This window comes from Ctenopharyngodon idella, chromosome 18, assembly GCF_019924925.1.
Source record: "Ctenopharyngodon idella isolate HZGC_01 chromosome 18, HZGC01, whole genome shotgun sequence".
Classification (NCBI taxonomy): Eukaryota; Metazoa; Chordata; class Actinopteri; order Cypriniformes; family Xenocyprididae; genus Ctenopharyngodon; species Ctenopharyngodon idella.
Genome location: NC_067237.1, coordinates 36,456,749 through 36,483,606, shown reverse-complemented (window position 1 = coordinate 36,483,606; position 26,858 = coordinate 36,456,749). Strand labels below are relative to the sequence as shown.

The window sequence follows — 26,858 nt, the reverse complement described above, 5'->3', positions numbered from 1 at the left end:
TAACACAAGATAACATCAATATAACATTAAGAAAGGACCGTGAGTGCAAGGAGTGAGTCCAACTTAAAGGGAGTGCTAATGACGAGGAGCAGGTGCCGGGAATCCAGGGAGAAGCGGGAAGCTGATGAGGGAAGTGCAAACAGGTGTGGAGCAAGGAGGATTCTGGGAAATGGAGTCCGGGAAGGCGTGACTGTGACAAGGCCTCCATTGACAGCAAGACAATTAACACTTGTTAAGTGCCCAGAAAGCTACTAAAGACATATTTAAAACAGTTCATGTGACTACAGTGGTTCAACCTTAATGTTATGAAGCGACGAGAATACTTTTTCTGTGCCAAAAAAACAAAACAAAATAATGACTTTATTCAACAATATCTAGTAATGGGCGATTTCAAAACACTGTTTCATGAAGAAACAAAAGATACGTAAAGCTTCAAAGCTTCATGAAGTATTTAATATGCATTATTAAATAAGTTATAAGTTGTGTTTTGGATATCTTATGTCTGTAATCTGAGTAAAATAAATCCTTTAAAAATTAAACTATATTTTCAGTACAAATGTCATTAGATTGCAATATAATTACTTTTTTAATCAGTTACTATTAAATGTTTTACATTTTACAAATGAAATCCTTCGTTTTCTTCAGTTACGACATCTTTTAATAAGAATTGTGAAAGATGTTTGTCCTATTTGCTCTTCTATGCACTGAAAGTTCAAAGGCTTAACATTTCCATTCTCGTTAGTGCAGCAGAATGCATCATTTACATGTTTAAATCACAAAACTTTTCCTGTAATTATTACCGTTTTAAAACTATTTGTCTCTTTTTGTCTTTCTGTAGACTTTCAGACTGCAGTATCACAGAAGAAGGTTATAAAGCTCTGGCTTCAGCTCTGAGATCAAACCCTTCACACCTGAAAGAGCTGGATCTCACAGGAAATGATCCTGGACAATCAGGAGTGAAGGAGCTCGATGATTTACTACAGGATCAGAAGTGTCAGCTCAAGACACTGAGGTGAGATTTGATCAAACAATACAAAATAAATGATATGCAGGCAGTTTATTTATATAAAGATTATTTCACTAATACAAAATGAACAATTTCACACACATAGTCATACGTTATATATTCTTAGATCAAGTTAAAGAATATATTTGAATCCTGCTTCATCTTCTTATCTGCAGGTTTTTGGGTCCTGAAGCAGATAAAGCCTGCCAGTATGTGAGAGGAATTGTGGGTAAAAACCCGTTACTCCTGAGAGAGCTGAAACTGAGTGGACGTAAACTAGGAGACACACGAGTGAATCAGATCGCTGCTCTACTGCAGGACAAACACTGTACAGTCAACACACTGATGTGAGTATTTTACATTGTTTTATACTTTACAAAAAAATTGATATTACATTTTTAAAGTCTAATAAAAGACTGTCATTGCTCTTTAAAGTTTTTGAGGATTGAGATTAGTTGATCTTTCATATAAATCTTTCTGTTACTGTATTGTGAATTGTGGCTGAAATAAACTGAAGAATGTTTCCTGTCTTTGTTTTCTTTCTCTTCAGGCTGAATAACAGTATTACAGCAGAAGGTTGTGCTGCTCTGACTTCAGCGCTTAATTCAAACCCTTCAAACCTAATAGAGCTGGATCTGAGTGGAAATAAACTAGGAGACTCAGGAATTGAGAAGATCTGTCTTCTGTTGAAAAATACACAATGCAGATTAGAGAAACTGAAGTGTGTATTTTCATTTATATACTTTTCTGCATGGTTATGTACATTTATTAAGGTTTATTTAATTTGATTAACTGAAAAAAAATCTGACTGAAAAAAGACTAGATGCCAAAATTTCAGTTTTACTACTTCTTAAATTTACATTATGACTAATATTCGATAATCTCCACAAAGAATAAATACTTTTTTTTTAACAACTCTATTTTTTTCTTTTTTTTCTCTAGACTTTCAGACTGCAGTATCAGTGAAGAAGGTTATAAAGCTCTGGCTTCAGCTCTGAGATCAAACCCTTCACACCTGAAAGAGCTGGATCTCACAGGAAATGATCCTGGACAATCAGGAGTGAAGGAGCTCAATGATTTACTACAGAATGACTCCTGTAAATTAACCATCAGGTGATTAAAACCTTTAAATATTTAACAAAACTTTTAAATACTTTTAAATACCCTGAAACCATCCTGCAACAAAACAATAATCAGTTGATTTTCATGTCTTGTATTGATCCATTGTTTATTAATCACATAATACAGCAGATAAAAATTGCCAAGATTATACATTTGTTTTCATTAACAGCATTATCACTTACTGCACTTCTGCTGCACTGATGAAAACGGTACAGATATTATATTTCCCTAAACAGTAAAACTTGCTAATTTTGTCAATAAATTAAGCAGTTTATTTCTACAAATGCAATAAACATAAAAAATCACATAATATCCAGTAAACTTTTTATATACGTTCTTTTTTGGTCGTCACACACACACACACACACACACACACACACACACACACACACACACACACACACACACACACACACACACACACACACACACACACACACAAAAAACATATGTGCAGCCTTAATTAAGAATTTGTTTATGGTTATAAAGCTAAAACTTGAAAGGAATGCTTTAAAAACAAATTCCAAACTCTAGGAACAACTGAAAACCAAACCAAATGGAACATACTAGAGTTGGGAATCATTTGAATTTTACAAATTGCAGTTCCGATTCTGCTTATCAATTCCTAGTTTCGATTCCAATAAGGTGTGTGTATATATATATATATATATATATATATATATATATATATAATTTATATTTATATATTTATATATTCAGATATTCAGGTACATAAACTGTATTCAAATATAAGATATGCATTACAAATTCAGTTACAAAAGTTATTCAGTCAGCTTGAATGGTTTAAAATCACATTAAAATCCACAGAAAGGAATTTATAAGAATTAAAATTTTCTTACAATTATTTGATTCCTGACCTGAATTGGAATTAATTTTCGATTCACAACCCTACATCACACTCGTGCACTAACTATGAAAACGTACTAATGGGAATGGTCTATATTTTTTTTCTGTATTTGATTAATAACCACTCATACCTATAAGCAGAATGGGAGCAGCAAAAGGTATACAATTATAACAAGATTATCTAATCAAAACTTGTTGTTGTCTTGCTGTAGGTTTTTGAAAAGTCCTGCTGCGCAGAAAGCATGCGAGTATCTCACTAAAGTTCTGGGTAAAAGTCCATTATTACTGACAGAACTGGATCTGAGTGAAGATAAAGTAGGAGATCTGGGTGGAGAAAAGCTTTCTGCTCTTTTGATGGACTCTCATAGCAAAGTCGTGAAAATCAAGTGAGTAAATATGATTTTATACTTTCTAACTCATATGAAGATCTGTTGGTCTGATGTGTGTTGAAAATGTACGGAATAATAAATAATGCTGTTTTTGTATTTAGGCTGAATAATTGTGGTCTGAAAGAGAAAAGCTGTTCAGTTCTAGCTACTGTTCTCTCCTCCAAAACCATCCTGAAAGAGCTGAACCTGAACAACAGCCGTCTGCTGGACTCAGGAGTCAGAAAGATCTGTGAGGGACTGAAGACTCGTGTGTGTCAGCTGAAGATACTCAAGTGAGTATATTTCTCCATAAACTGCTGTTCATTCAGAATGACATGAATTTTTTTCTCTTTTATGGAGAGGTGTTATTTTTTCCATTTCAATATATCCACCTTTTTCACGGAATGCTATATTACGCATTATGCTTTGCGCGTGCGCGTAGGGAGGATGCTCAAGACTTCCGGTTCGCAACTTGATGCATTTAGTCAGTTAGGCGTTAAAGTTACTTGAACATCTCTGAAATGAAGGTTGTTGTAATCTGTTTTACTTCATTTTAATGTCCATAATGTCAACAAGTGATGGCAACATTAGTTCGCGGTGGCAGCACGGGCAAGATTATTTAACAAAGACCATAAACAACATAACTTTGTCTGTTCCTCATCCTACGAAGTTGACCAGTGCCACCTCCTGGATTGATGATATGAAACAATGGCCAGCAGTCGCATATGTTGACATATTCAATTATCTTGTTTTGTCTGAGGGTGTAGACGGCGAGGAGCTAAGAAATTATAAAAGCACGGAAGCATACAATTACCTACACAGTAATAAAATTGGACGAATTCTTTGTCACAATCATCAGCAGTTCACGTTCCTAAAAGCGGAGGTAGAGCCGTGTCAGGCTTTAAATAAACCCAATCACATCGCGTGGGTTATGTTACAAAATAACGGAGTAGTGGAAACTGCTGGATGCTCCTGCGTAGCTGGCCCTGGTAGGTCTTGTAGCCACGCTGCTGCTGTGTTGTGGAAGGTGGGTATTTACAGTGGGTACGGAAAGTATTCAGACCCCCTTAAATTTTTCACTCTTTGTTATATTGCAGCCATTTGCTAAAATCATTTAAGTTCATTTTTTTCCCTCATTAATGTACACACAGCACCCCATATTGACAGAAAAACACAGAATTGTTGACATTTTTGCAGATTTATTAAAAAAGAAAAACTGAAATATCACATGGTCCTAAGTATTCAGACCCTTTGCTCAGTATTTAGTAGAAGCACCCTTTTGATCTAATACAGCCATGAGTCTTTTTGGGAAAGATGCAACAAGTTTTTCACACCTGGATTTGGGGATCCTCTGCCATTCCTCCTTGCAGATCCTCTCCAGTTCTGTCAGGTTGGATGGTAAACGTTGGTGGACAGCCATTTTTAGGTCTCTCTAGAGATGCTCAATTGGGTTTAAGTCAGGGCTCTGGCTGGGCCATTCAAGAACAGTCACGGAGTTGTTGTGAAGCCAATCCTTCGTTATTTTAGCTGTGTGCTTAGGGTCATTGTCTTGTTGGAAGGTAAACCTTCGGCCCAGTCTGAGGTCCTGAGCACTCTGGAGATGGTTTTCGTCCAGGATATGCCTGTACTTGGCCGCATTCATCTTTCCCTCGATTGCAACCAGTCGTCCTGTCCCTGCAGCTGAAAAACACCCCCACAGCATGATGCTACCACCACCATGCTTCACTGTTGGGACTGTATTGGACAGGTGATGAGCAGTGCCTGGTTTTCTCCACACATACCGCTTAGGATTAAGGCCAAAAAGTTCTATCTTGGTCTCATCAGACCAGAGAATCTTATTTCTCACCATCTTTAGCAAACTCCATGCAAGACTTTCATGTGTCTTGCACTGAGGAGAGGCTTCCGTCGGGCCACTCTGCCATAAAGCCCCGACTGGTGGAGGGCTGCAGTGATGGTTGACTTTCTACAACTTTCTCCCATCTCCCGACTGCATCTCTGGAGCTCAGCCACAGTGATCTTTGGGTTCTTCTTTACCTCTCTCACCAAGGCTCTTCTCCCCCGATAGCTCAGTTTGGCCGGACGGCCAGCTCTAGGAAGGGTTCTGGTCGTCCCAAACGTCTTCCATTTAAGGATTATGGAGGCCACTGTGTTCTTAGGAACCTTAAGTGCAGCAGAAATTTTTTTGTAACCTTGGCCAGATCTGTGCCTTGCCACAATTCTGTCTCTGAGCTCTTCAGGCAGTTCCTTTGACCTCATGATTCTCATTTGCTCTGACATGCACTGTGAGCTGTAAGGTCTTATATAGACAGGTGTGTGGCTTTCCTAATCAAGTCCAATCAGTATAATCAAACACAGCTGGACTCAAATGAAGGTGTAGAACCATCTCAAGGATGATCAGAAGAAATGGACAGCACGTGAGTTAAATATATGAGTGTCACAGCAAAGGGTCTGAATACTTAGGACCATGTGATATTTCAGTTTTTCTTTTTTAATAAATCTGCAAAAATGTCAACAATTCTGTGTTTTTCTGTCAATATGGGGTGCTGTGTGTAAAATGAACTTAAATGATTTTAGCAAATGGCTGCAATATAACAAAGAGTGAAAAATTTAAGGGGGTCTGAATACTTTCCGTACCCACTGTATAAATAGAACAACACTGCTTAGTGTGGCGAAACGTATAGCAAATAGATTTAAATAGTCTGTGCTGCGTGATAATTTTTTTAACAGCAATTTTTAACTAATAATATATATATATATTTTTGGTTTATAATAAATAAACCAAAAACATAAAAATGTTTCATGTGCTAATGGTGATGTACTGTGCAATAAGTAACAAAGTAAATAAAGTAGACAGTATGTTCTGATTTTTGAAAGGTGCAGAATGCAGTGGCCAGTGGTATGACAGGGTTTCTTGCACTGATGAGAAGCATAGATGGAATGCAGGGACCAGAAGAAATCTTGAACAGAAAAGAATCAGTCAGATAACATTTAAACATCACAAAGCTGAAGATGTATATGCTGTGTCATCTGCAAGAGAGGGAAAAAGGTTACCATCTACACCAAGCTATGGCACACATCATGACTTCAGGGAGAGAGTCAGTTCTTCAGACACAAAACCACTTTTTGAACTAAAAAATAGTCTTTTGGAAAAGTGCTACAATGTGTCAGAGCAGACAGATGACACTGGGAGCTTAGAACTCCACCAGCCACATGGAGAGACTTTGACTTGCAGTAAATGTGAAGCATTTTACAACAAATACATAGAAATGAACAGTGACCAGGCAGCTGAATTGGATATTCAAACACAAAATCAGAGTTTGTCAGAGGTCTGGCATAGTGCAAGACAGATAAGGATCACTGCTAGTTCAGCTAAAGGTGTACCAGTATGAGTAACAACAAATCCTGATAAGTTCATGAGAGAGCATCTCTTCCCTACCTTTCGGGGTAATGCAGCTACGAAGTATGGGAGTGAGAACGAGGCAATAGCTCGAAACCTTCTTGTAGAAAAAGGTCTGCAGGTGTCCCTCTCAGGTACCAGGGTCAGCCTGACAGAGCCATGGCTGTCTGCAAGCCCTGATGGCATAATAAATGGTATGGAACTTCTGGAAGTAAAATGCCCTATCCCTAAGAACGACACCACCTCATTAGCAGACCATTTCACTAAGAGTAATGGTGACATCAAAGTGGTAGATGGGAAGCCTGAATTACAGAGGAATGGAGCCAGGGGCTACTACAGACAGATACAATTAGGCATGTTTTGTACTGGGCTGAGAATGGCAAAACTACTTGTCTGGTCTCCAAAGGAACACATTCTGATAAATGTACCATATGATGCAGAGTATTTAACAGAGCAGGTTACTCGTCTCAGAGGCTTTTACTTCTCTGTAATGCTTCCTAGAGTAGTGGATGAATTTATTGCTGGACGACTCAAACTGAATGACAAATACCTAAATATTGTCAAAAAACGTCTCGGTTACGTATGTAACCCTCGTTCCCTGAAGGAGGGAACGGAGACGTACGTCAGTAGTGACCGACGAATTGGGATATCGCTAGAGAGCCCTATCAGCTTCGAGTGAACTACAACAGGCCAATGAAGTTGGCGTGCGATATTTGCATAATGCGCACCGCCCCCGCCAGGTGGTATAAATAGGGGAGCAGATGCAATCGCACTCTGTTTTTCGCTGAGGAGACAACCTAGTCTGCACTACAGCGAGGGTACAGCAACTGTGGCGACGGGACGTACGTCTCCGTTCCCTCCTTCAGGGAACGAGGGTTACATACGTAACCGAGACGTTCCCTTTCAGTCGGTCACGTTCGACGTACGTCAGTAGTGACCGACGAATTGGGATCCCAAATAAAGCGCCACAGTATGAACCCCTTCCAGTGCCCAGCGCAAGCTCTAGCCACCCGGCGCACCAGTGGGACGGGGAAGGGGGCGAGCTTACGCCGAGAGAGTCTACTGCTGTTCCGATATACCCACTAAGTAAACTAGACTACACTGGGGAAGCGAACCCGTAGGGGACGCTGCGGAGACCACTACCCACCTGTAGGGGAGGAAATTACGTGGAGAGTACACATATGGACTGGCCGTGGGCAGTACGCATATGGAGTCCCTGGGATGGCTCCACCTGGGTAGGGGGGAGACTCATCTGACAGGTGACAGCAGAGCTGGCTCTGCTAGGGAAAGACACGGGCTCGCCGTAGGGAGTTGACCGTGGACAAATACACACATGGGACCGCTCACGTGGAGGGGTCACGACATGTGGAACCCAGCCAAACGTCAACGTCGGTGACGGAGGTTTGGCCTGGCATCAGACACTCCGCAATGTCCGAGCCGAAGGGGGAGGCGGAGGAACTCGACAGGGTTCGCCAAGCGGGGAACTCGACTGGAGTAAAAAGGATGCACGTATCCGGCCCAGGGGGCGGGAGTGGCATTGCAAGCCGACACTAGAACGGGCTCTTCGCGTCTACCGGCTGGTGGAAGCGAGTACACGGGAAGATACCGGTTCTACACGAAGGCTATAGAATCTAGCGAACGTGTTAGGTGTCGCCCAGCCCGCAGCTCTACAGATATCTGTCAGCGAGGAGCCGTGCGCCAGCGCCCAGGAAGAGGCCACTCCTCTGGTGTAGTGGGCTCTCAACCTGAGCGGGCAAGGCACGCCCTGGGACTCATACGCCAGGGCGATGGCGTCCACTATCCAGTGGGCCATCCTCTGCTTGGAGACAGCCTTTCCCTTCTGCTGGCCTCCGTAACAGACAAAGAGCTGATCTGAGGTCCGAAAGCTTCGCGTTCTGTCCACGTACAGGCGCAGAGCGTGGACGGGACAGAGCAAAGCTAGGGCTGGGTCTGCCTCCTCCGAAGGCAGCGCTTGCAGGTTCACTACCTGATCTCGAAAGGGAGTGGTAGGAACCTTGGGCACATATCCAGGCCGGGGTCTCAGGATAACGTGAGAGTCACCGGGCCCGAATTCCAGGCACGATTCGTCAACCGAAAATGCGTGCAGGTCCCCTACCCTCTTGAGCGAGGCCAATGCAACCAGGAGGACGGTCTTTAGGGACAGTACTTTTAACTCGACTGATTGCAAAGGCTCGAAGGGACGACCCCGGAGAGATGTAAGAACCAGGGTCAGATCCCAAGAGGGTACAGAGGGGGGCCGGGGAGGATTAGTCTCCTCGCCCCCCTCAAGAACCTGACGATCAGATCGTGCTTCCCTAGCGATTTACCATCAACTGCATAGTGATGTGCGGCGACAGCGGCAACATACACCTTGAGGGTGGAGGGAGACAGCCTTCGCTCCAGGCCCTCTTGCAGAAAGGAAAGCACGGTTCTGACCGAACATGATCGGGGGTCCTCTCGCTCTGGTTGAGAGGAACACCATTCGACGAATAGGTTCCACTTCAGCGCATAGAGGTTCCTCGTAGAAGGAGCTCTAGCGGAAGTGATGGTGTCTGCGACCGCTTGCGGGAGATCACTCAGAACCTCCGCGTCCCGTCCAGGGACCACACATGGAGTTTCCACAGGTGGGGACGCGGGTGCCAGAGGGTGCCCCGTCTCTGAGTCAGGAGGTCCTTCCTCAGAGGAATGGGCCAGGGAGGTGCTGTCGCGAGGAGCGTGAGGTCCGAGAACCAGGTCCGAGTGGGCCAGTATGGAGCCACTAACAAGACCTGCTCCTCGTCCTCCCTGACTTTGCACAGGAGCTGTGCGAGAAGGCTCACTGGGGGAAACGCATATTTGCGTAGGCCCCGGGGCCAGCTGATTGCCAGGGCATCCATGCCGAGCGTGCCGCCGGTCAGGGAATAGAACTGGCAGTGGGCAGTCTCCAGGAGGCGAACAGATCTATCTGTGCCTCGCCAAAGCACTGCCAGATCAGCTGGACCACCTGGGGATGGAGTCGCCATTCGCCCGGAAGCGGAGGCTGCCGTGAGAGCTCGTCGGCTGCACGGTTGAGCACGCCTGGGGCGTGAATGGCACGAAGCGACCTCAGATGCTTCTGACTCCATAGCAAGAGATGGCGGGCGAGTTGCGACATACGGCGGGAGCGTAGACCACCCTGATGGTTGATGTACGCAACGGCCGCAGTGTTGTCCGAGCGGACCAGTACGTGCTTGTCTGTCAACAGCTCCTGGAAGCGGCCCAGTGCAAGACGTACTGCTAGCAACTCGAGGCAATTGATATGCCAATGCAGTTGGGGCCCCGTCCACAGACCCGATGCTGCATGCCCGTAGTACGTGGCCCCCCACACCGTGGCAGAGGCATCTGTGTGGACCACAGCATGCCTGGACACTTGTTCGAGGGGAACTCCAGCCCGCAGGAACGAAGAGTCTGACCACTTGGTGAGGGTGCGACGGCAGTTCGGTGTCACGGGGACACGGAACATACCGCGCTGCCACGCCCATCTCGGGACCCGGCCGCGGAGCCAGTGTTGAAGCGGCCTCATATGAAGCAATCCGAGCGGCATGACTGCGGCTGCGGATGCCATATGCCCCAGGAGCCTCTGAAAGAGTTTCAGTGGGGCCGCTGTCCTGCGCTTGAGCGTACTCAGGCAGGTCAACACTGACTGGACGCGCTCCTCAGAGAGGCGCGCGGTCCAGGCGACCGAATCCAGTTCCCTACTGAGATAAGAGATCCTCTGCCCGGGGGAGAGTTTGCTCTTGTCCCAGTTGACCCGAAGACCCAACCGACTGAGGTGAGCTAACACCATGTCCCTGTGTTCGCACAACTGCTCCCACGAGCTGGCCAGGATGAGCCAGTCGTCGAGGCAGTTGAGATGCGAACGCCCTGTTCCTTGAGCGGAACAATGGCCGCCTCCGCAACCTTCGTAAAGACGCGGGGCGACAGGGCCAGCCCGAAGGGTAGGACTTTGTACTGATATGCCCGACCCTCGAACGCAAACCGTAGGAGTCTGTGACGAGGCAGAATCGAGACATGAAAGTACGCGTCCTTCAGGTCGATCGCTGCAAACCAATCCTGGGGACGGATGCATTTGAAAATGCACTTCTGCATAAGCATCTTGAACGGCAGCCTGAGAAGGGACCGATTCAGGACACGCAGATCCAGGATTGGCCATAGCCCACCGCCCTTCTTGGGTACAATGAAGTAGGGGCTGGAGAACCCTGACTTCAAATCGGCTGGAGGGACCGGCTCGACTGCATCCTTCGCCAGGAGGACAGCAATCTCCGCCCAGAGAACAGGTGCATTGTCCAGGGACACACGAGTGTAATGGACACCCCTGAACACTGGGGGACGCCGGGCGAACTGAATCGCATAGCCGAGTCTGATGGTACAAATGAGCCAGTGGGACGGGCTGGAAAGCGCTAGCCAGGCTTCCAGACACCGAACCAGTGGGACCAAATGGACCACAGACGTACCGGGCGTGGGGCAGCGAGGTAGAGTGCTGGACCCGACTCGGACGGCATAGCGGCCCGTAGTGTGGTCAGACTCTGCAAGGTGGCAGTGTGAATGGGAGACGGCACATGGGAGGCGGCCTCAACCAACACACTGGGACCTGCTGGCGAAGTGAGAGGGGGCTGAAAGTGGCGAGGTGGGGCCTCGCGCACTGCCAGCCGCGCCCTCTTGGGACCTGGAGGGTCAGAAAACAGTTCTACTCCGTGGGCACCGCTGGTCTCCGGAGAGCCAGCGGCGGAACAAACCAAAATTCTCCACCCGGCCCTCCTCCGGGGAGGGAGCGATGCGGGCATCGTCTCCCGAAGAACTGTTTACCTCAGCTCCAGGTCACCAGTTTCTCCAGGACCGCTTCTCGCTAGCCAAGTGGCTTGGCTGCGGGCTGAGCGGGCTGGATTTTAGGCCAGCTTGTGAGATGAGAGCATCGAGAAAGCGTACTTAGACGATGACACACCTCTGCAAGGCTAGCCAGGGGTGTTTCCGGACCACCATGGTAGACATTGTCTGGCCAGGGGCCTGCGCTATGACTTGCATCATGCGTAGCTCACCCCGACTCAGAACTACCCATATGCAATGAGTGCTTTGGCCTTCCACAGACTTGCCGGGGGCCAAGACCCATGCAGGGCAGAGGTGGTGTGCCCGTAGCACTGCCACCCCACCACAGAGGGTAGTGAGAGAGAAAAAACTTTTAATGCAGATATGACCCTTTTGGTGTTCCATATTTGGCACCAAAAAAGGCTTCCAAACTGCCAAGTTTTTCATGCACGTCCGGGCTAAGACAGGGGGCGGGGCAAGGCGAGTACGCGTCACACCACGCCCCCAGGGGCCCGGGAAAGCATGGTCGTTAACTCTGAATCTGATTCAGCATGAGCACATCACAACCGTGGGACGCTCAGCCTCATCTTCATGTCCAGAGCCCAACAACCCTCTCTCCAATGTAGCAGTCGACATCTGATCCTCTGCTGGAGCCCTGACTAAGATGCTAGGTCCCCCATGAGAAGGACCAGCAATCCACCCAGAAGCTACCAGCCATGTGAGAGAGTGAACGTGGTCGTCTAACTGAACGACACACGGCGCTGAGCGCCGACGTGGCCATGTTTTTACCAAACATAAACCACCCACGAACACAGTCACAGCATGTTTGCGATGCGCTAGAGGAGTGGGGGGCCCACGGAGATTGGCTCGGCAGGTAATGCCCCACTGTGATCCTCTGGTCACCCTGGCTTATTCACCAAAAGTAGTACTTTTCTGATTCAGAAAGAGAAACTAGATCGGGGAATAGGTGAGGGGACTCCACCTCGTTTGAGGCACTCGAGTCTCGACCACGCATCTAGAGCGCCGAACAACGCGCTGGGTTGCCATGGCAACGCGCGCTGTCAGCCGGCAGCTCGACGGCACACGGCGCGCTGAGCGCTCAAGCCCTTACGAAAAAGGCAAGACGAACAACGCGCCGACGTGGGCATGCTCTCTTTACAAGAGAATATGAACCACCCACAAACACAGTCTCAGCACGCTAAGCAGACATGAGAGAAAGTGATTGTGGCCGTCAGTGAGGATAGGAAACGACCGCCTCCAGAAACGCACAGACAGAATGACGTCTTGAAAAAGACGCAGTGTCTGTCTGTGAAGCTCTTTTAGAAGCTCTTGTTCTTTGTGCCGAAGCACACAGGGAACAGCCGCGATGTGACTGCAGGTACACTTTTCACTCCCTGAGTCACACACACAGAGGAACCGGCCCAAATCGCAAACCAACGGGGCAAATAATGCTGTGAAAACAGCAGTTGAGAGCTGTATAACAGCTCGAGAAGCTCACTCTGGGAAAGCTCGCGGCCTCGCTGTAAGGTGCCATAAAGCCAGCACTGTAGAACAAAAGCTCTTCAAAGGCTTGCGAAGTCACTCTCAGACTAACAGCAGGAACACACAGGTTGGCTCCGAAGCGAAAGACAGAGTGCGATTGCATCTGCTCCCCTATTTATACCACCTGGCGGGGGCGGTGCGCATTATGCAAATATCGCACGCCAACTTCATTGGCCTGTTGTAGTTCACTCGAAGCTGATAGGGCTCTCTAGCGATATCCCAATTCGTCGGTCACTACTGACGTACGTCGAACGTGACCGACTGAAAGGGAACCTGAAACTACTGATACAAACAAAGACTAACAAGAGATGTTTTTTAAAGTGTACAGTTCCTGACATGTAAGAGAAAAAAAAAGTTCTGGCAATCTGTCAAGGCAAGTTTTCAAAATTTTGGATTTATTTGATATTTCCTTGTTTACAGGTTTTGCACTTGGTATGTTTTGTATTGAATTTTTTTTTAGACTAATTTAAAAATTTTATGTACAAAGTACCCAAAAATATATATACTGAGAGATTTTTTTTTAGAATTAAAAATGTCAAGTATTGTGATTAAATACATATGTACAAATTTCACCACATGCAACAGTCTGAGCATTAATTATCTGCTTCACGGATCAGGTCACCATGCAAATTTACTAAAGCTGCACATATACGGAGAATTTTATCAATCTTTGGCATAAGAGTGATAGGCAAGGTTTGAGACAACACCTTGTACACTTTCAGTCTCCTAATTGCACGTTCAACGTGTATCCTTACATTTGCAATCCTGCGACTGCATGTGACTTTTTCTTCTGTCAGCTGTGTTTTGTTGGCAAAGTGAGGAATTATCAAGTTGACTTGTCTTTCATACAACAAGTCTCTGATCAAAAAACCCCTATCCACCATCACTTAATCTCCCAGTTTAAAGTATTCAAGAATACCAGAGTCACACGTGATAAATTTGTTACTACAGCGGCCCCCATATGCTGCTGATATAAACATTACTAGACCACAAGGTGCAATAGCCACTAAATATTTGATAGTATTGCAAGCATAGTAGTGGCTGTACGATTCAGACCTTGAGTCCTGGTTCCTTGGCTTTTGGATTTCACTTTCACTGCAGTCTAAGATACAGGTAACATTGGGATAATACTGCTTAAATGCCTCTGGTGTTGTGGCCCTTATAGTTTCTTTGGGGAGCCATGGTATCAGATCCTTCAAGACTACAGCCATGGTGTCAATCCAAAAAGAAATTATCCTGCTCACTTGACTCACTGATATACAAAATCGAATGGCTAGGTCTTCTATCAAAAGGTTTAATTTCAGCTTCATTAGTGTGAGCAAGATTTGCTGTTCAACTTCAATCTGGTATGACACATTTGCATGGGGACGCAGAACAGCTACAAGGGTATGAAATGTGTGGAGTGGGAGCCCGGTGTACAGATTTGAGTCAGAGTCGTTCCTCAGAGTAGGAGGCTTGAATGTATCACACTGTGTTGACTGGTTTACATAAGTTACACGGTGTTCTCTTTTAGTATAACAATGCTCCTCAAAGATGTGGTCTTCCCATTGTGTTCCAACACAGGCAAAGTTCTTAGATGTACAGCTGTGGTCATCAACATTTGATTGCATGGGACTGGGGGGAGATGTAAGACCCTCTTCTCCAGGCCTCCCTTCATCCATTTCAATGTGCTCTTGGCAAACACCAGCTCCTGTAAAAACAGAAAAGGCATTATATATTGCAACTTACATTAGCTGGGTCATTATATGGAACAGGGTGATTTGTATTTCAAAAAGAGTCATTTTTACAAAAAAATGTTTAAAGTTCATAAATAAATACATTTTTAGAATATAGTCATGCAGAATTTTAGTTTAGCACTTATACACTTTTAAATAGCATGTATAATAGACTAAATGCTGACTTTTCCCCCAGTTAACATATTGAAGTGCTGAAGGAAAGGCTGGTTTCTTAAAGATGTTTAAGCACACATAAGCCTATATCATATAAGCCTATATCTATATCATAAGCCGTGTTTCGATTAATTCTGCTGACCTAGTAGCACGTTAGCCTTGTAAATAACGTTAGTGAATAGACTCACCTTGGTCCGGACAAGTTCGTCGTCTTCTCTTCTTTCTTAATGGACGATCATATCCAAGCCAAAGTTCAGGATAAGGATTTTCCGTTGTTGGTTGTCTGTCCACAAAGTGGAATGAGCATACATGGATGTTACGTGGCGGGAATTTCAAATTAAGTGCAGCGAGCCATTGTCTTTTGCCCTCGTCGTCGGTTGGCATCTTGTGCAATTTAAATGGTTTTGGACAATTACATTCCACTTTTGTTGTTGGCTTGTGATCGAAACACTCATCTTCCAGAAGTTTTTTGAGCTTTCTGTAGCTGTTGTAACAACCTTTAACAGCACAAATTCTCCCAGAACCTCCACTATTCGCCATCACTAGGAACGTCGTCTAGCTGATGACAATTACTAAACGGAAGTTCAGAGCATCCTACCGGAAGTAATTCGCCGATATGGCGCCCCCCACAGAGAAGTGAGGAAAAAGGTGGATAGATAACTGTCCGACCAGTAAGATTCACACTTTGTTAACATGCCCATAGCAGTTTCTGTTATATATAACACACTGCCTTGGTGGCTCACTGACTCTTTTACTAAGTGATATTGAATAGCAGGGGAGGAATTTGGAACAGGGTTTGGAGACTGATATTAAGCAGTCCTGTTTTTTTTTTTTTTTTTGATAAATACCATTCAATAAAAAAAAATAAAAAAAATAAAAAGTGAATAGGATTGGTTAAATAGGATGAACTTTTTGAATACATGCAAATACTTTTTTTCACAGGTGGAGTTTTTGCACACAAGTGGTTGTATGGGGTATGGGGCTTAGAGGCTGTCATGTGTGACTGTGTAAATAGCATGCCTGTCTTTAATGCAGTTATCCACAGAATAAAGATGAGAATCACAGGGAAAATACATTCACTTAACCACGACAAGATCAGTCAAAGAACTGAACCAAACAGGGAGTTTAAATACACACTGGAACTAAAGGGCTGTTTACATGACAAAATTTTCAACTGAAAACGGAAAACTTTTTATGCATTTCAGGGCTCTACGCTAACAGTTTTCTTTAGGAGCACTTTCTGATCAATAACAGACATTAACTTTCCCATTACAGGGCAATATTACTTAAATACTTAAAATTAATTTCCAGGGGCATTTTTACTATTATAAGAGAATTTTTTTCTAAACTTATTAAATGTATGCATCTTATTTCGTCAATTTATTAAATTAAAATAGAAAAAAAATTAAATGTTAAACAATAAATTCAGTTAGAACAATAACATCCAATCAGACTGTTACCAATCAAAAGAAATCATCAAAAAAAATCTATCTTTGCACTGCAGAAGTGGCTCAGAAGCTCAATCTGAAGTGGTACTATTCAGACACATTTACATAGACTGTTTAATGCAGCTCATTGGTAAATATAATGTTTTGAATTTAGAAATATGTAAAAAAAAAAAAAAAAAAATGTCATTTTAAAAGTTTGATATTTTTAGTAGAAACAGTCTATGTAAAGTGTAAATATGAAAATAAATGTAAATATGAAAATAAAACCACCACTAGGTGTCAAAACGCAGATTCATTCAGAAATCACCGTTGCTTGGAGATATGCAACAGCTCTGGGCTAGATTTCCCGATAACGTGGTCTCTAAAGGTATGCTCTATATTCTAGCGGAGTCCCCAGTGTGAGTTTAAGGTGACCGTTATTTTAGAACATTATTTTAGAACGTATTAATTCATTGGAAATGCGTCATGAATCTGACAGATATGTAGGTATCCTTTTTTATTCAAAATCTTCACAATCTTGTTAACTATATCATGAATTTTATGTTATATTCCGATTGTAAAGTATGTGGAAGTGAATGTGTTTTGTCGCGCAAGTTTGCATTGCAATAGCTGTCGGATTTATGAAATTTTCCCCGAAATACATAAAAGTATGAGGCCGGTGAACTGGGAGAAGCAGAGTAAACTTTATCATTTCATACACAATGTGTATCTGATATAAATAAAATACTTTGTCAAATTATATAATTGAAATGGTTATTAGTGCAGCTTCAGACGTGTGTATGGAATATGGAATATGCGCTGAGTGTCTCTGTCTCTGGCTCAGCGCTAGACTTGTGCCGATATTCGGTAATGCGATATATCGCGATAATGAATATGCATGATATTGTTATCGCAGGCATTTCAAAATACAGTAAATTATTTATTACCAATTATTAAAATTTTTATAATGCATTTAAGAATACTTTTCCCATCAACAGTATAAAATGCACAACACTGCTGTATGCCTCGTCAAAAGAACACGCGCTCAGATGTAAACAAGCCCAACATGCATGAGAAGCACATGGCGGAACGAGTGAAGGAGACGTGCTGAATGAAAGTGCGCGTTCACTCTCTGACAGCAGGGGGCGCTGATGGAACAGCAGAATGCAGCGGTTACCCCGGAAACCCCGTAAACAAGCCAACTGGGCTAGTGAAGTTTTTAAAATGCCTTAAACAGCCATTCATTTTTTTGTAATCTTAATGTTGTTCATCACAGCACCAAATACTTAATACTTAAAGACTTGGTAGGCTATTTATTTTTAAACTTAAACATTTTTATATTTTAATCTGGACTACAACATGCCCTAATGATTAGAAATGTTCTGATTATTTGTTATTGTTCAGTAAAACTTTGAGACATACAGCTTCATTGGTTAACATGTTAATTCATTATTACCAAACTGACAATGAAAAATACTTATAAATCATTAATTATTCTTAGTTAATATTAATTTCTTAGTTACTGTTTAATAACATTACTAAAATAAAAAAAACTTATTTAATGGACCTGAGATAAAACTAACAATGATCAGTTGTATTTCTTCACTAACATTAACAAAAAATAATACTTTCTGTAACAAATGTAGCTATTGCTCAATCTTAGTTAATGCATTAAATAATGAGACCTTATTGTAAAGTGTTACCTGTTGTTCTTTATAGCCTAATTCTTTTGCACTTTAATCTGTTTGAAAATTTTACTTTATATATTTTTTGTGTATTGTATTATTGTATTTAAACATTGAGGTTTTTTTTTTTTTTTTTTTGTTATTACAAAAATAGTTCTTAAACCTGTTATACTATGACAACACTTTTTTTTTTTTTTGCAACTTATTTCAATATCGTGATAATACCGTATACCATGATAAAAGCTTCGGCAATTATCGCAACATGCAAATTTGATACCGTCACATGCCTACTCAGTGCCAAAGCACAATTGAATTTAGCAGTGAATCTTTGCATTTTATTCTTTGCCATTATCCTAATTGAACATTGTGTGTATTACAACTTAGGAATTATATTCGTATAGACTGTTGACATTGATAAGGTATAGCTAAGAGTGGTCCAGACCAACCTTACGAAAGTATGACTTACAGATGTACACTTAATTAAGAACTTTTGGGAAACACATATTAACTTTAAGGTACAGCTTAAGGTATAATTTAAGAATGACACAGAGTTAAGAAGGTTTCGGGAAATCCAGCCCTGGGTGTGGCTTTGTTTGAAACTAAAAAATGTTGAAAATTCATATAAAAAAAAAAGAAAAAGAAAAAAAGAAAATGTAAATATTAGTATAAAATAATTGTAATTTTATTTAATACTATTTTTTATTTCAAAATATAATAGTATTATCACACTATTATTTTGTTTATTATTTTATTAAAAAACTAACTAAAGTGTAATAATGCTATTATTAACTGTTTTATTTTTTTTAATAGTTATATTTAAAGGGTCACACTAACTGCAGTGTGAGCACCAAACTGAATCGCCAGATGCTCTTATGAGAACCAGACTGAAAAACTTATGTGCACCCCTGTTTATTAAGCACATATTAATGCGTTATTCTGCATAACCATATTCTACATCCTTTAATCCTCCCACATGTCTAAACTTAACAAGTACCTTGCTAACTATTAATAAGCAGTAATTAGGGGTTTATTGAGGCAAAGTCATAGTTCATAGTTAAAGGTGAGAATTGGACCCTAAACTAAAGTGTGACCATTTTTCCTATTGTACTAAACTCGTATTGAACTGTCAGCCTGAAACTGAGGTACTTACCAAACTGTGACTTCTGTGTACTGTTACACCCTTAATACTTAGTTATTTTAATTTGGGGTTGGGCTTTTTCCATTTTTCGCTTTGGTGCAGACTTTTTTTTTTTTTTTTTTTGACATTTGTCTTGGCGTGAGCAGGCCTTTATAGTAACTTTACAGCGTCATCTGTATCCCTAAGTAAATATTAATGAAAACGAAATAATACATGTTTAGGCTACTATAACTATAATAACCTAAATTTAGAACAAACTCAAACCAACCATAAGTAACAATAACAGATTCCTGATGACCATTAAATAATTAATATTTCACATTAATAGCAGAATAAAACTGTGGCATATCTGATAAGTTAAGCTGTTGTGTGATTTAGTCATATTTGTTGATTTGCAATGTTAATTTAAATTTGTGTTTTTATTTTCTGTAGACTTTCAGACTGCAGTATCACAGAAGAAGGTTATAAAGCTCTGGCTTCAGCTCTGAGATCAAACCCTTCTCACCTGATAGAGCTGGATCTCACAGGAAATGATCCTGGACAATCAGGAGTGAAGGAGCTCGATGATTTACTACAGGATCAGAACTGTCAACTCAAGACACTGAGGTCAGTGTTCTTAAAATAATAATGTTCAACGGTCCTAAAACCATTTTAGGTGGATGAGAATTAAACTGCAAAAACAATTATAAAAGCTTTGAAATGACTGAAGCCCTTTCACAACATTGTGAACATAAATCACTATAGCGGGTAATGTCAGCATACTTCTACTTTGTCCAGGTTGTTACAAAGTCCTGATGCAGAAAAAGCCTGTAAATATCTGACTGATGATCTTCACATTAAAAACCCGTTACTCCTGAGAGAGCTGAATCTGATTGGACGTAAACTAGGAGACACACGAGTGAATCAGATCGCTGCTCTACTGCAGGATAAACACTGTAAACTCAACACACTGACGTGAGTATTGTGTTCATATATTATTGTAGATTTAAAGCATCTTAAAAATTTCTGGTGACAAAAATTAAATTTTCAGTAATCATGTTGGCATCAAGTACTTTGTATTTGTAAATTCTCCCTCTTCTGTTTATCATTTTAGGCTGCGTGATTGTGGTCTAACAGAGAAAAGCTGTTCAGCTCTCGCTACAGTCCTGACATCAAACTCCAGTCTGAAAGAGCTTGACATCAGCAACAATAATCTGCAGGATTCAGGAGTGAAGAAACTCCAGAACGCATTAGAAAATACAAACTGCACACTGAAGAAACTCAGGTGAGTTCAATCAACTATTGTTTGTTTTAATAACATTTCTTTAGTTCAAAGTTAAAGGGGTCGTAAACTGAGAAATACATTTTTTTTTTTTTTTTTTTTTTTAATATGTTGTAAATTTCAGAGCTCAAAACTTCCTTATCAGTCCAAAAACAGCTTTTATTGAAACCAAGCTCAAAAAAGGACTCGTTTTAGATTTTGTCACATTACATAGTAGTGCAATAAAATCCCTTTGCAATGTTAATTTAAATTTGTGTTTTTATTTTCTCTAGACTGTCAGACTGCAGTATCAGAGAAGAAGGTTATAAAGCTCTGGCTTCAGCTCTGAGATTAAACCCTTCACACCTGATAGAGCTGGATCTCACAGGAAATGATCCTGGACAATCAGGAGTGAAGGAGCTTCATGATTTACTACAGGATCAGAACTGTCAGAAGACACTGAGGTGAAATAATATTACATGAAATATATGTGTGTGAATTATTCATAGAAACATTATTTCACCAACTTTGATGCAATAAATTGTTTAAATTATTGTATTAAAATTATTTCAAGATAAATTAAATGAAAACTGATTGCACTAAGTTTAGTTGAATTTAAACCTGTTTCATCTTCTCTTCTGCAGGTTCTTGGGTCATGATGCTGATGAAGCCTGTCAGTATGTGAGAGGAATTGTGGGTAAAAATCCCTTATTCCAGAGAGAGCTGAATCTGAGTGAACATAAACTTGACTTTAAAATAGTAAAGCAGTTCGCTGCTCTACTGCAGGATAAACATTGTCAGCTCAACAAACTTCAGTGAGTATTTTATGCAAGTTTCAAATTTAAACTTTGCATTGAAGTATCGAACCCACTTTAAATTAACAGTCATCAGCTACTATGTACTGACATTTAAATTTCTTATTTAATACAGTGCTCTTATTGCAGGAGTGGAGCTTGGCCACCCCCGCTCACAATTGATGTTTCTGTCTAATTTTTCTTGACAAGAATATTGTTTATTTGGAAGTAGAACTGTCTCTCTATGACAACAACGCATGTAAGACATTTCAGAAGTGCCTCAGCAAAGTTGAAGTGCAGTTCGGTTAGGACAGAAAGGGTTATGTCAGCAGTTCATTGATGGTGAAGTTGCAATTCTATGAATTAAATGGAGAGAAGTGCTTTTTATGGGCTTTATGTATCTTTCCTTCCTGCACCTGGATTGTCTCTAAAGTCCATTGGACTGGCTAATGTCAGCAGGGGAAGAAAAGTTGATATCGGGGAGAGCAGACATCTTGGAGCCTGCTTGGACATTTGTTGGTTATGGTCTTGGGGATACTGTGAATTATTTGTTAAATAACAAATAATTGTGTGTCTGATTGGTCCAGCCATTAGTTATATATAATTCAATGAAGGTTAACTAATCTTTTAACTATGTAGTTATCTGCATGTCTCTGAGGATGCAGTGATGGTGGTTGAGAACCAGAATCAAGCTGAGTGAACAAATTGAACTTTAGCAATAATGTGAGCTCCTTTTTCTGTTAATGCACTGTGTTCCAAATTCTTGTAGGATTTCATTAAAATAAATATTCAGATTTTAGTTTTTTAAAGAAAGTTTTTATTTTATTCCTCATATCTTTTTAGTTTACTGGTATCAATCTCAGGCATGTTTGTTTAATAGTTTTGTAGTAGTTTGCCACATCTTCTTAGGTAAATGGAAAAATTACTTAAAGAGGTTGATCCACATTATTAAGCAGTCCTCATGCAATATGCAGAGGAAGAAATATGTTTCTGAAGATAAAAAGCATGAAATGGAAGGAATGTTTCTGTAAAAAAAAATAATTGTATTAAAAGGCCAGCAAAATAAATAAATAAATAAATAAATAAACGGGTGTTTGAAGCTACTGGAGTCTCTGGAGTTCTAAGAATCTCACCTTGCAGACTGGCAGTTGTGCATAAAGCTGCATTGAAGCCACTTATAACTTACAAACGACAATAATACAAGCAGAAGCAATAAACACCATCATTGCTGTTCATTAAAAAAGGTTTGGAATTTAAAATAAACTGGAGTGTTTCCTGTCTTTGTTTTCTTTCTCTTCAGGCTGAATAATAACAGTATTACAGCAGAAGGTTGTGCTGCTCTGACTTCAGCGCTTAATTCAAACCCTTCAAACCTGATAGAGCTGGATCTGAGTGGAAATAAACTAGGAAACTCAGGAATTGAGGAGATCTGTCCTCTGTTGAAAAATACACAATGCAAAATGGAAAAACTGAAGTGTGTATTTTCATCTACATTTCTGTGTGATATATATATATATATATATTTTTTGTAAATGTCCATTTGATTGAAATTACCATTTTTGTACATTGCTATGTTTATTCTATGAAATTGAAATATTCAAATTAGGCAGATGTTATCATTAAGACATCTGTTGCTTATCTGTGGGGTCAGATTTTTGAGAATATTACAATAAAAATATTGTTACATTTTCATACTTTCTATCGCAATGCTTTTTATAATTATAATTATTAAAAATTATAATAATTAAATTATTAAATTAATAATTATTATTAAATTATTAAACTATAATTATTAAATTATTGAACATAGTTTTGTCTAATGATTTAAATTATGCCATCTCACTTTATACACGTTTTATTTTTGTAGTGTAGATCATACACTGCTTAACAGCTTCTTTCATACACAGACTTTCAGACTGCAGTATCACAGAAGAAGGTTATAAAGCTCTGGCTTCAGCTCTGAGATCAAACCCTTCACACCTGAAAGAGCTGGATCTCACAGGAAATGATCCTGGACAATCAGGAGTGAAGGAGCTCGATGATTTACTACAGGATAAACGCTGTTCATTAAAGACCATCAGGTGATAAATTGGAGACAATTATCATAACTATGATTTTAACTAGATATTACTCAACACTACACATTAATACTACACTGGACTAGAGGTGCAAAATATATCGGTGACTGAGATATTATTGACTGATCACTGGGAAAATTCAGTTATTATTATAGCACTGATAATAGAATTTCCACTATTATTTTTATTAGTAAGTAGTTTTGTTATATTTGTGTTCAGCATATAATATCTGATAATGATTCAGTGTATTTGTCAGGCGGTGTCATGTGTGTTTGGACAAATTATAATATCACATTATCATTTTCTGTTAGTATTAGTTTTGGGCATGTTTTAATTTTGATCAGCTACTGTAATTAAAGATATACTGTTTTATGTGTTTTGTTTATTTGGAAAGAAGTAATAACAAAACGATGAAAACACATTTCTGTATTTTCTCTTACTGTTGTTTGCTTATACATGAAAATAGCATATTGTTTGTTTGCATTCTGTATATTGTTTTATGGTTATTACATGCTGTAAATTTCATTTTGGTTTAATTAATTGATACAAATGCTTGTAGTTAATCATTCTACTCTGTTTAATGACTCGTTTTATGCAAAAGGCATAAAATTGGAATATTATCTGATTTGTAATTCTACTTCCTGTAGGTTTCTGAAAAGTCCTGCTGCACAGGAAGCGTGTGAGCATCTCACTAATGTTCTGAGTAAAAGTCCATTATTACTGACAGAACTGGATCTGAGTGAAGATAAATTAGGAGATCTGGATGGAGAGAAACTCTCTGCTCTTTTGATGGACTCTCATAGCAAAGTGGTGAAAATCAAGTGAGTGAATATGATTTTATACAGTATAACTTCTGTTTATTCATTATAAAAGTCTGTCAGTCACATGTGTGAGCAAATATGAAGAGCTGTTGGTCTAATGTGTGTTAAATATGTACTGAATAATAAATAATGCTGTTTTTGTGTTCAGGCTGAATAATTGTGGTCTGACAGAGAAAAGCTGTTCAGTTCTAGCTACTGTTCTCTCCTCCAAAACCATCCTGAAAGAGCTGAACCTGAACAACAGCCGTCTGCTGGACTCAGGAGTCAAAGAGATCTGTGAGGGACTGAAGAATCCTGTGTGTGAGCTGAAGATACTCAAGTGAGTACACCATCAGATACACTCAACACCACAACACTCACTTGTATATATTTGAGTCCACTGACCTTCAGAAGTGGGGAAAAATCTAAGGATAGTTTTTTAATTTTGTTTTGTAGTAATAAAATAGGAACAAATAAATAGCAAACGATGGCACAATACAATAGAATGAAAAGACAAATGAAATAAACATGGTTTTATGTTTTTCAGGTGGGTCATACTACAGAAATTAAATAATCAAATGTAAAATAACACTGGATAATCTTCATTGTAATAATTAAATAAAGAATAATGCTTACAATTAAAGTTACAAAAGTTATTGAGTCAAGAGCAGTGAGTGGTTTTATTTTTGTCTTTTGTTCTTTAATTAAAATGATAGCAGCAGGTTTATTAGGCTGCTGTCACTTAAGAGCGAATACAAATCCAATATACTGTTACACAGCATGTCTTTTCTTTACAGTTTTATTATTATTATTATCTCTATTATTATTGTTATTTACTATTATTTACAGGTCAAAACTGACTGTGTTTACAGCAGTGTTCATTTTAGTTCTAGTGTTCATTCTAAGTTTTTATGTTTTCTAGACTTTCAGACTGCAGTATCACAGAAGAAGGTTATAAAGCTCTGGCTTCAGCTCTGAAATCAAACCCTTCACACCTGATAGAGCTGGATCTCACAGGAAATGATCCTGGACAATTTGGAGTGGAGCACCTCATTAATGTACAAAAGACTTGCTGCCGTTCACTGAAAACACTGAGGTGAGTGTTTTCTACAAATTAAAATGCAATAGTTTTAATATTTTATGTGAAAGTGAATTAAACCATCAAACTATATTTCTGCACCATCAATATTGTTTTACCACATCTTAACATTAACATTTTTTGTTATACATTACATTTGGTGTGAAAGAACCTAAGAAGTTTAAAGATGAACTTTATTGTAGAAGGAAGCTGTGCAGTGTACAGTTGTGAAATATCAATGTACTGTCTTTGTTTCTAGGATATTACAAAGCCCTGCAGCAGATGAAGCCTGTCAGTATGTGAGAGAAACTTTGGGTAAAAATCCGTTATTCCTCAGTGAGCTGAAACTGAGTGGAGATAAAGTAGGAGACACACGAGCGAATCAGATTGCTGCTTTACTGCAGGACAAACACTGTACAGTCAACACACTGATGTGAGTATTGTGTTCACTTGTTATTGTACATTTAACGTATCTCAAAGAAATGACCAAAACACTGGAAGGCAGAGTTGTCAAACATATGGCCCGTGGGCTGAATACGGTCCACAGATGTGACCAATCCAGCCCAAGGGATGATTTGAACAATGATAAAAATAGAGATGCACTGCTGCACTGGCCATAAATCTGAATGATTTTTTATTTATTTTTTATTTATTTATTCATTTTTTGGCCGATCTCTATGCCGGATCTGCAAAAAAACTGCTTGTAGTCATTTCCCAAAAACGCAATTTATGTACGTTAACACAGGTACACGCTGAATACGGACAGAAAGAATTTGTAGTTTGTATGGTTAATATTAATATAATTGTCAGTGCTTTTTTTTTTTTTTTTTTTTTTTTTTTTTTTAAAAAAGCTTGAATATTACTAGAGTATTGGCTGTATATTATTAAAGGGATAGTTCACCCAAAAATGAAAATTTGATGTTTATCTGCTTACCCCCAGGGCATCCAAGATGTAGGTGACTTTGTTTCTTCAGTAGAACACAAATGATGATTTTTAACTCCAACCGTTGCGGCCTGTCAGTCGTATAATGCTTGTCAATGGTAACTCCATCTATAAGAGTCAAAAAAACATGCACAGACAAATCCAAATTAAACCCTGCGGCTCGTGACGACACATTGATGTCCTAAGACACAAAACGATCGGTTTGTGCGAGAAACTGAACAGTATTTCACCTCTAAAACACCACTATGTCCAACTGCCTTGCGCATCCGGTGTGTGAGGTCTGAACGCGCTCTGACAACAGAAGTGATGTCTCACACTCATTGAAGTATAAGCGCGAGACATCACTTCTGTCATCAGAACGCGTGTTCAGACCTCACCAACCGGATGCGCAAGGCAGTTGGACATAGTGGTGTTTTAGAGGTGAAAAATGATATAAATATTGTTCGGTTTCTCACACAAACTGATCGTTTCATGTCTTAGGACACCAGTGTGTCATCACGAGCCGCAGGGTTTAATTTGGATTTGTCTGTGCTTGTTTTTTTGACTCTTATAGATGGAATTACCATTGACAAGCATTACACGACTGACAGACCGCAACGGTTGGAGTTAAAAATCATCATTTGTGTTCTACTGAAGAAACAAAGTCACCTACATCTTGGATGT

At 40.5% G+C, this 26,858-nt stretch overlaps 1 protein-coding gene across 1 annotated transcript in view; it reads left to right on the top strand.

The window, feature by feature from the left end:
- Positions 1-26,858, top strand: part of LOC127500238 (uncharacterized) — a 298,033-nt gene that overhangs the window by 250,165 nt on the left and 21,010 nt on the right. Inside the window, exons 148-164 of the mRNA XM_051871231.1 lie at positions 839-1,012; positions 1,183-1,353; positions 1,557-1,727; positions 1,949-2,119; positions 3,208-3,381; positions 3,486-3,656; positions 19,695-19,868; positions 20,040-20,216; positions 20,356-20,526; positions 20,796-20,966; positions 21,147-21,317; positions 22,597-22,770; positions 23,204-23,377; positions 24,022-24,195; positions 24,344-24,514; positions 25,097-25,270; positions 25,512-25,685. Of these exons, the coding sequence (XP_051727191.1) occupies positions 839-1,012; positions 1,183-1,353; positions 1,557-1,727; positions 1,949-2,119; positions 3,208-3,381; positions 3,486-3,656; positions 19,695-19,868; positions 20,040-20,216; positions 20,356-20,526; positions 20,796-20,966; positions 21,147-21,317; positions 22,597-22,770; positions 23,204-23,377; positions 24,022-24,195; positions 24,344-24,514; positions 25,097-25,270; positions 25,512-25,685 (2,937 nt within the window). The remainder of the gene's footprint in view (positions 1-838; positions 1,013-1,182; positions 1,354-1,556; positions 1,728-1,948; positions 2,120-3,207; positions 3,382-3,485; positions 3,657-19,694; positions 19,869-20,039; positions 20,217-20,355; positions 20,527-20,795; positions 20,967-21,146; positions 21,318-22,596; positions 22,771-23,203; positions 23,378-24,021; positions 24,196-24,343; positions 24,515-25,096; positions 25,271-25,511; positions 25,686-26,858) is intronic.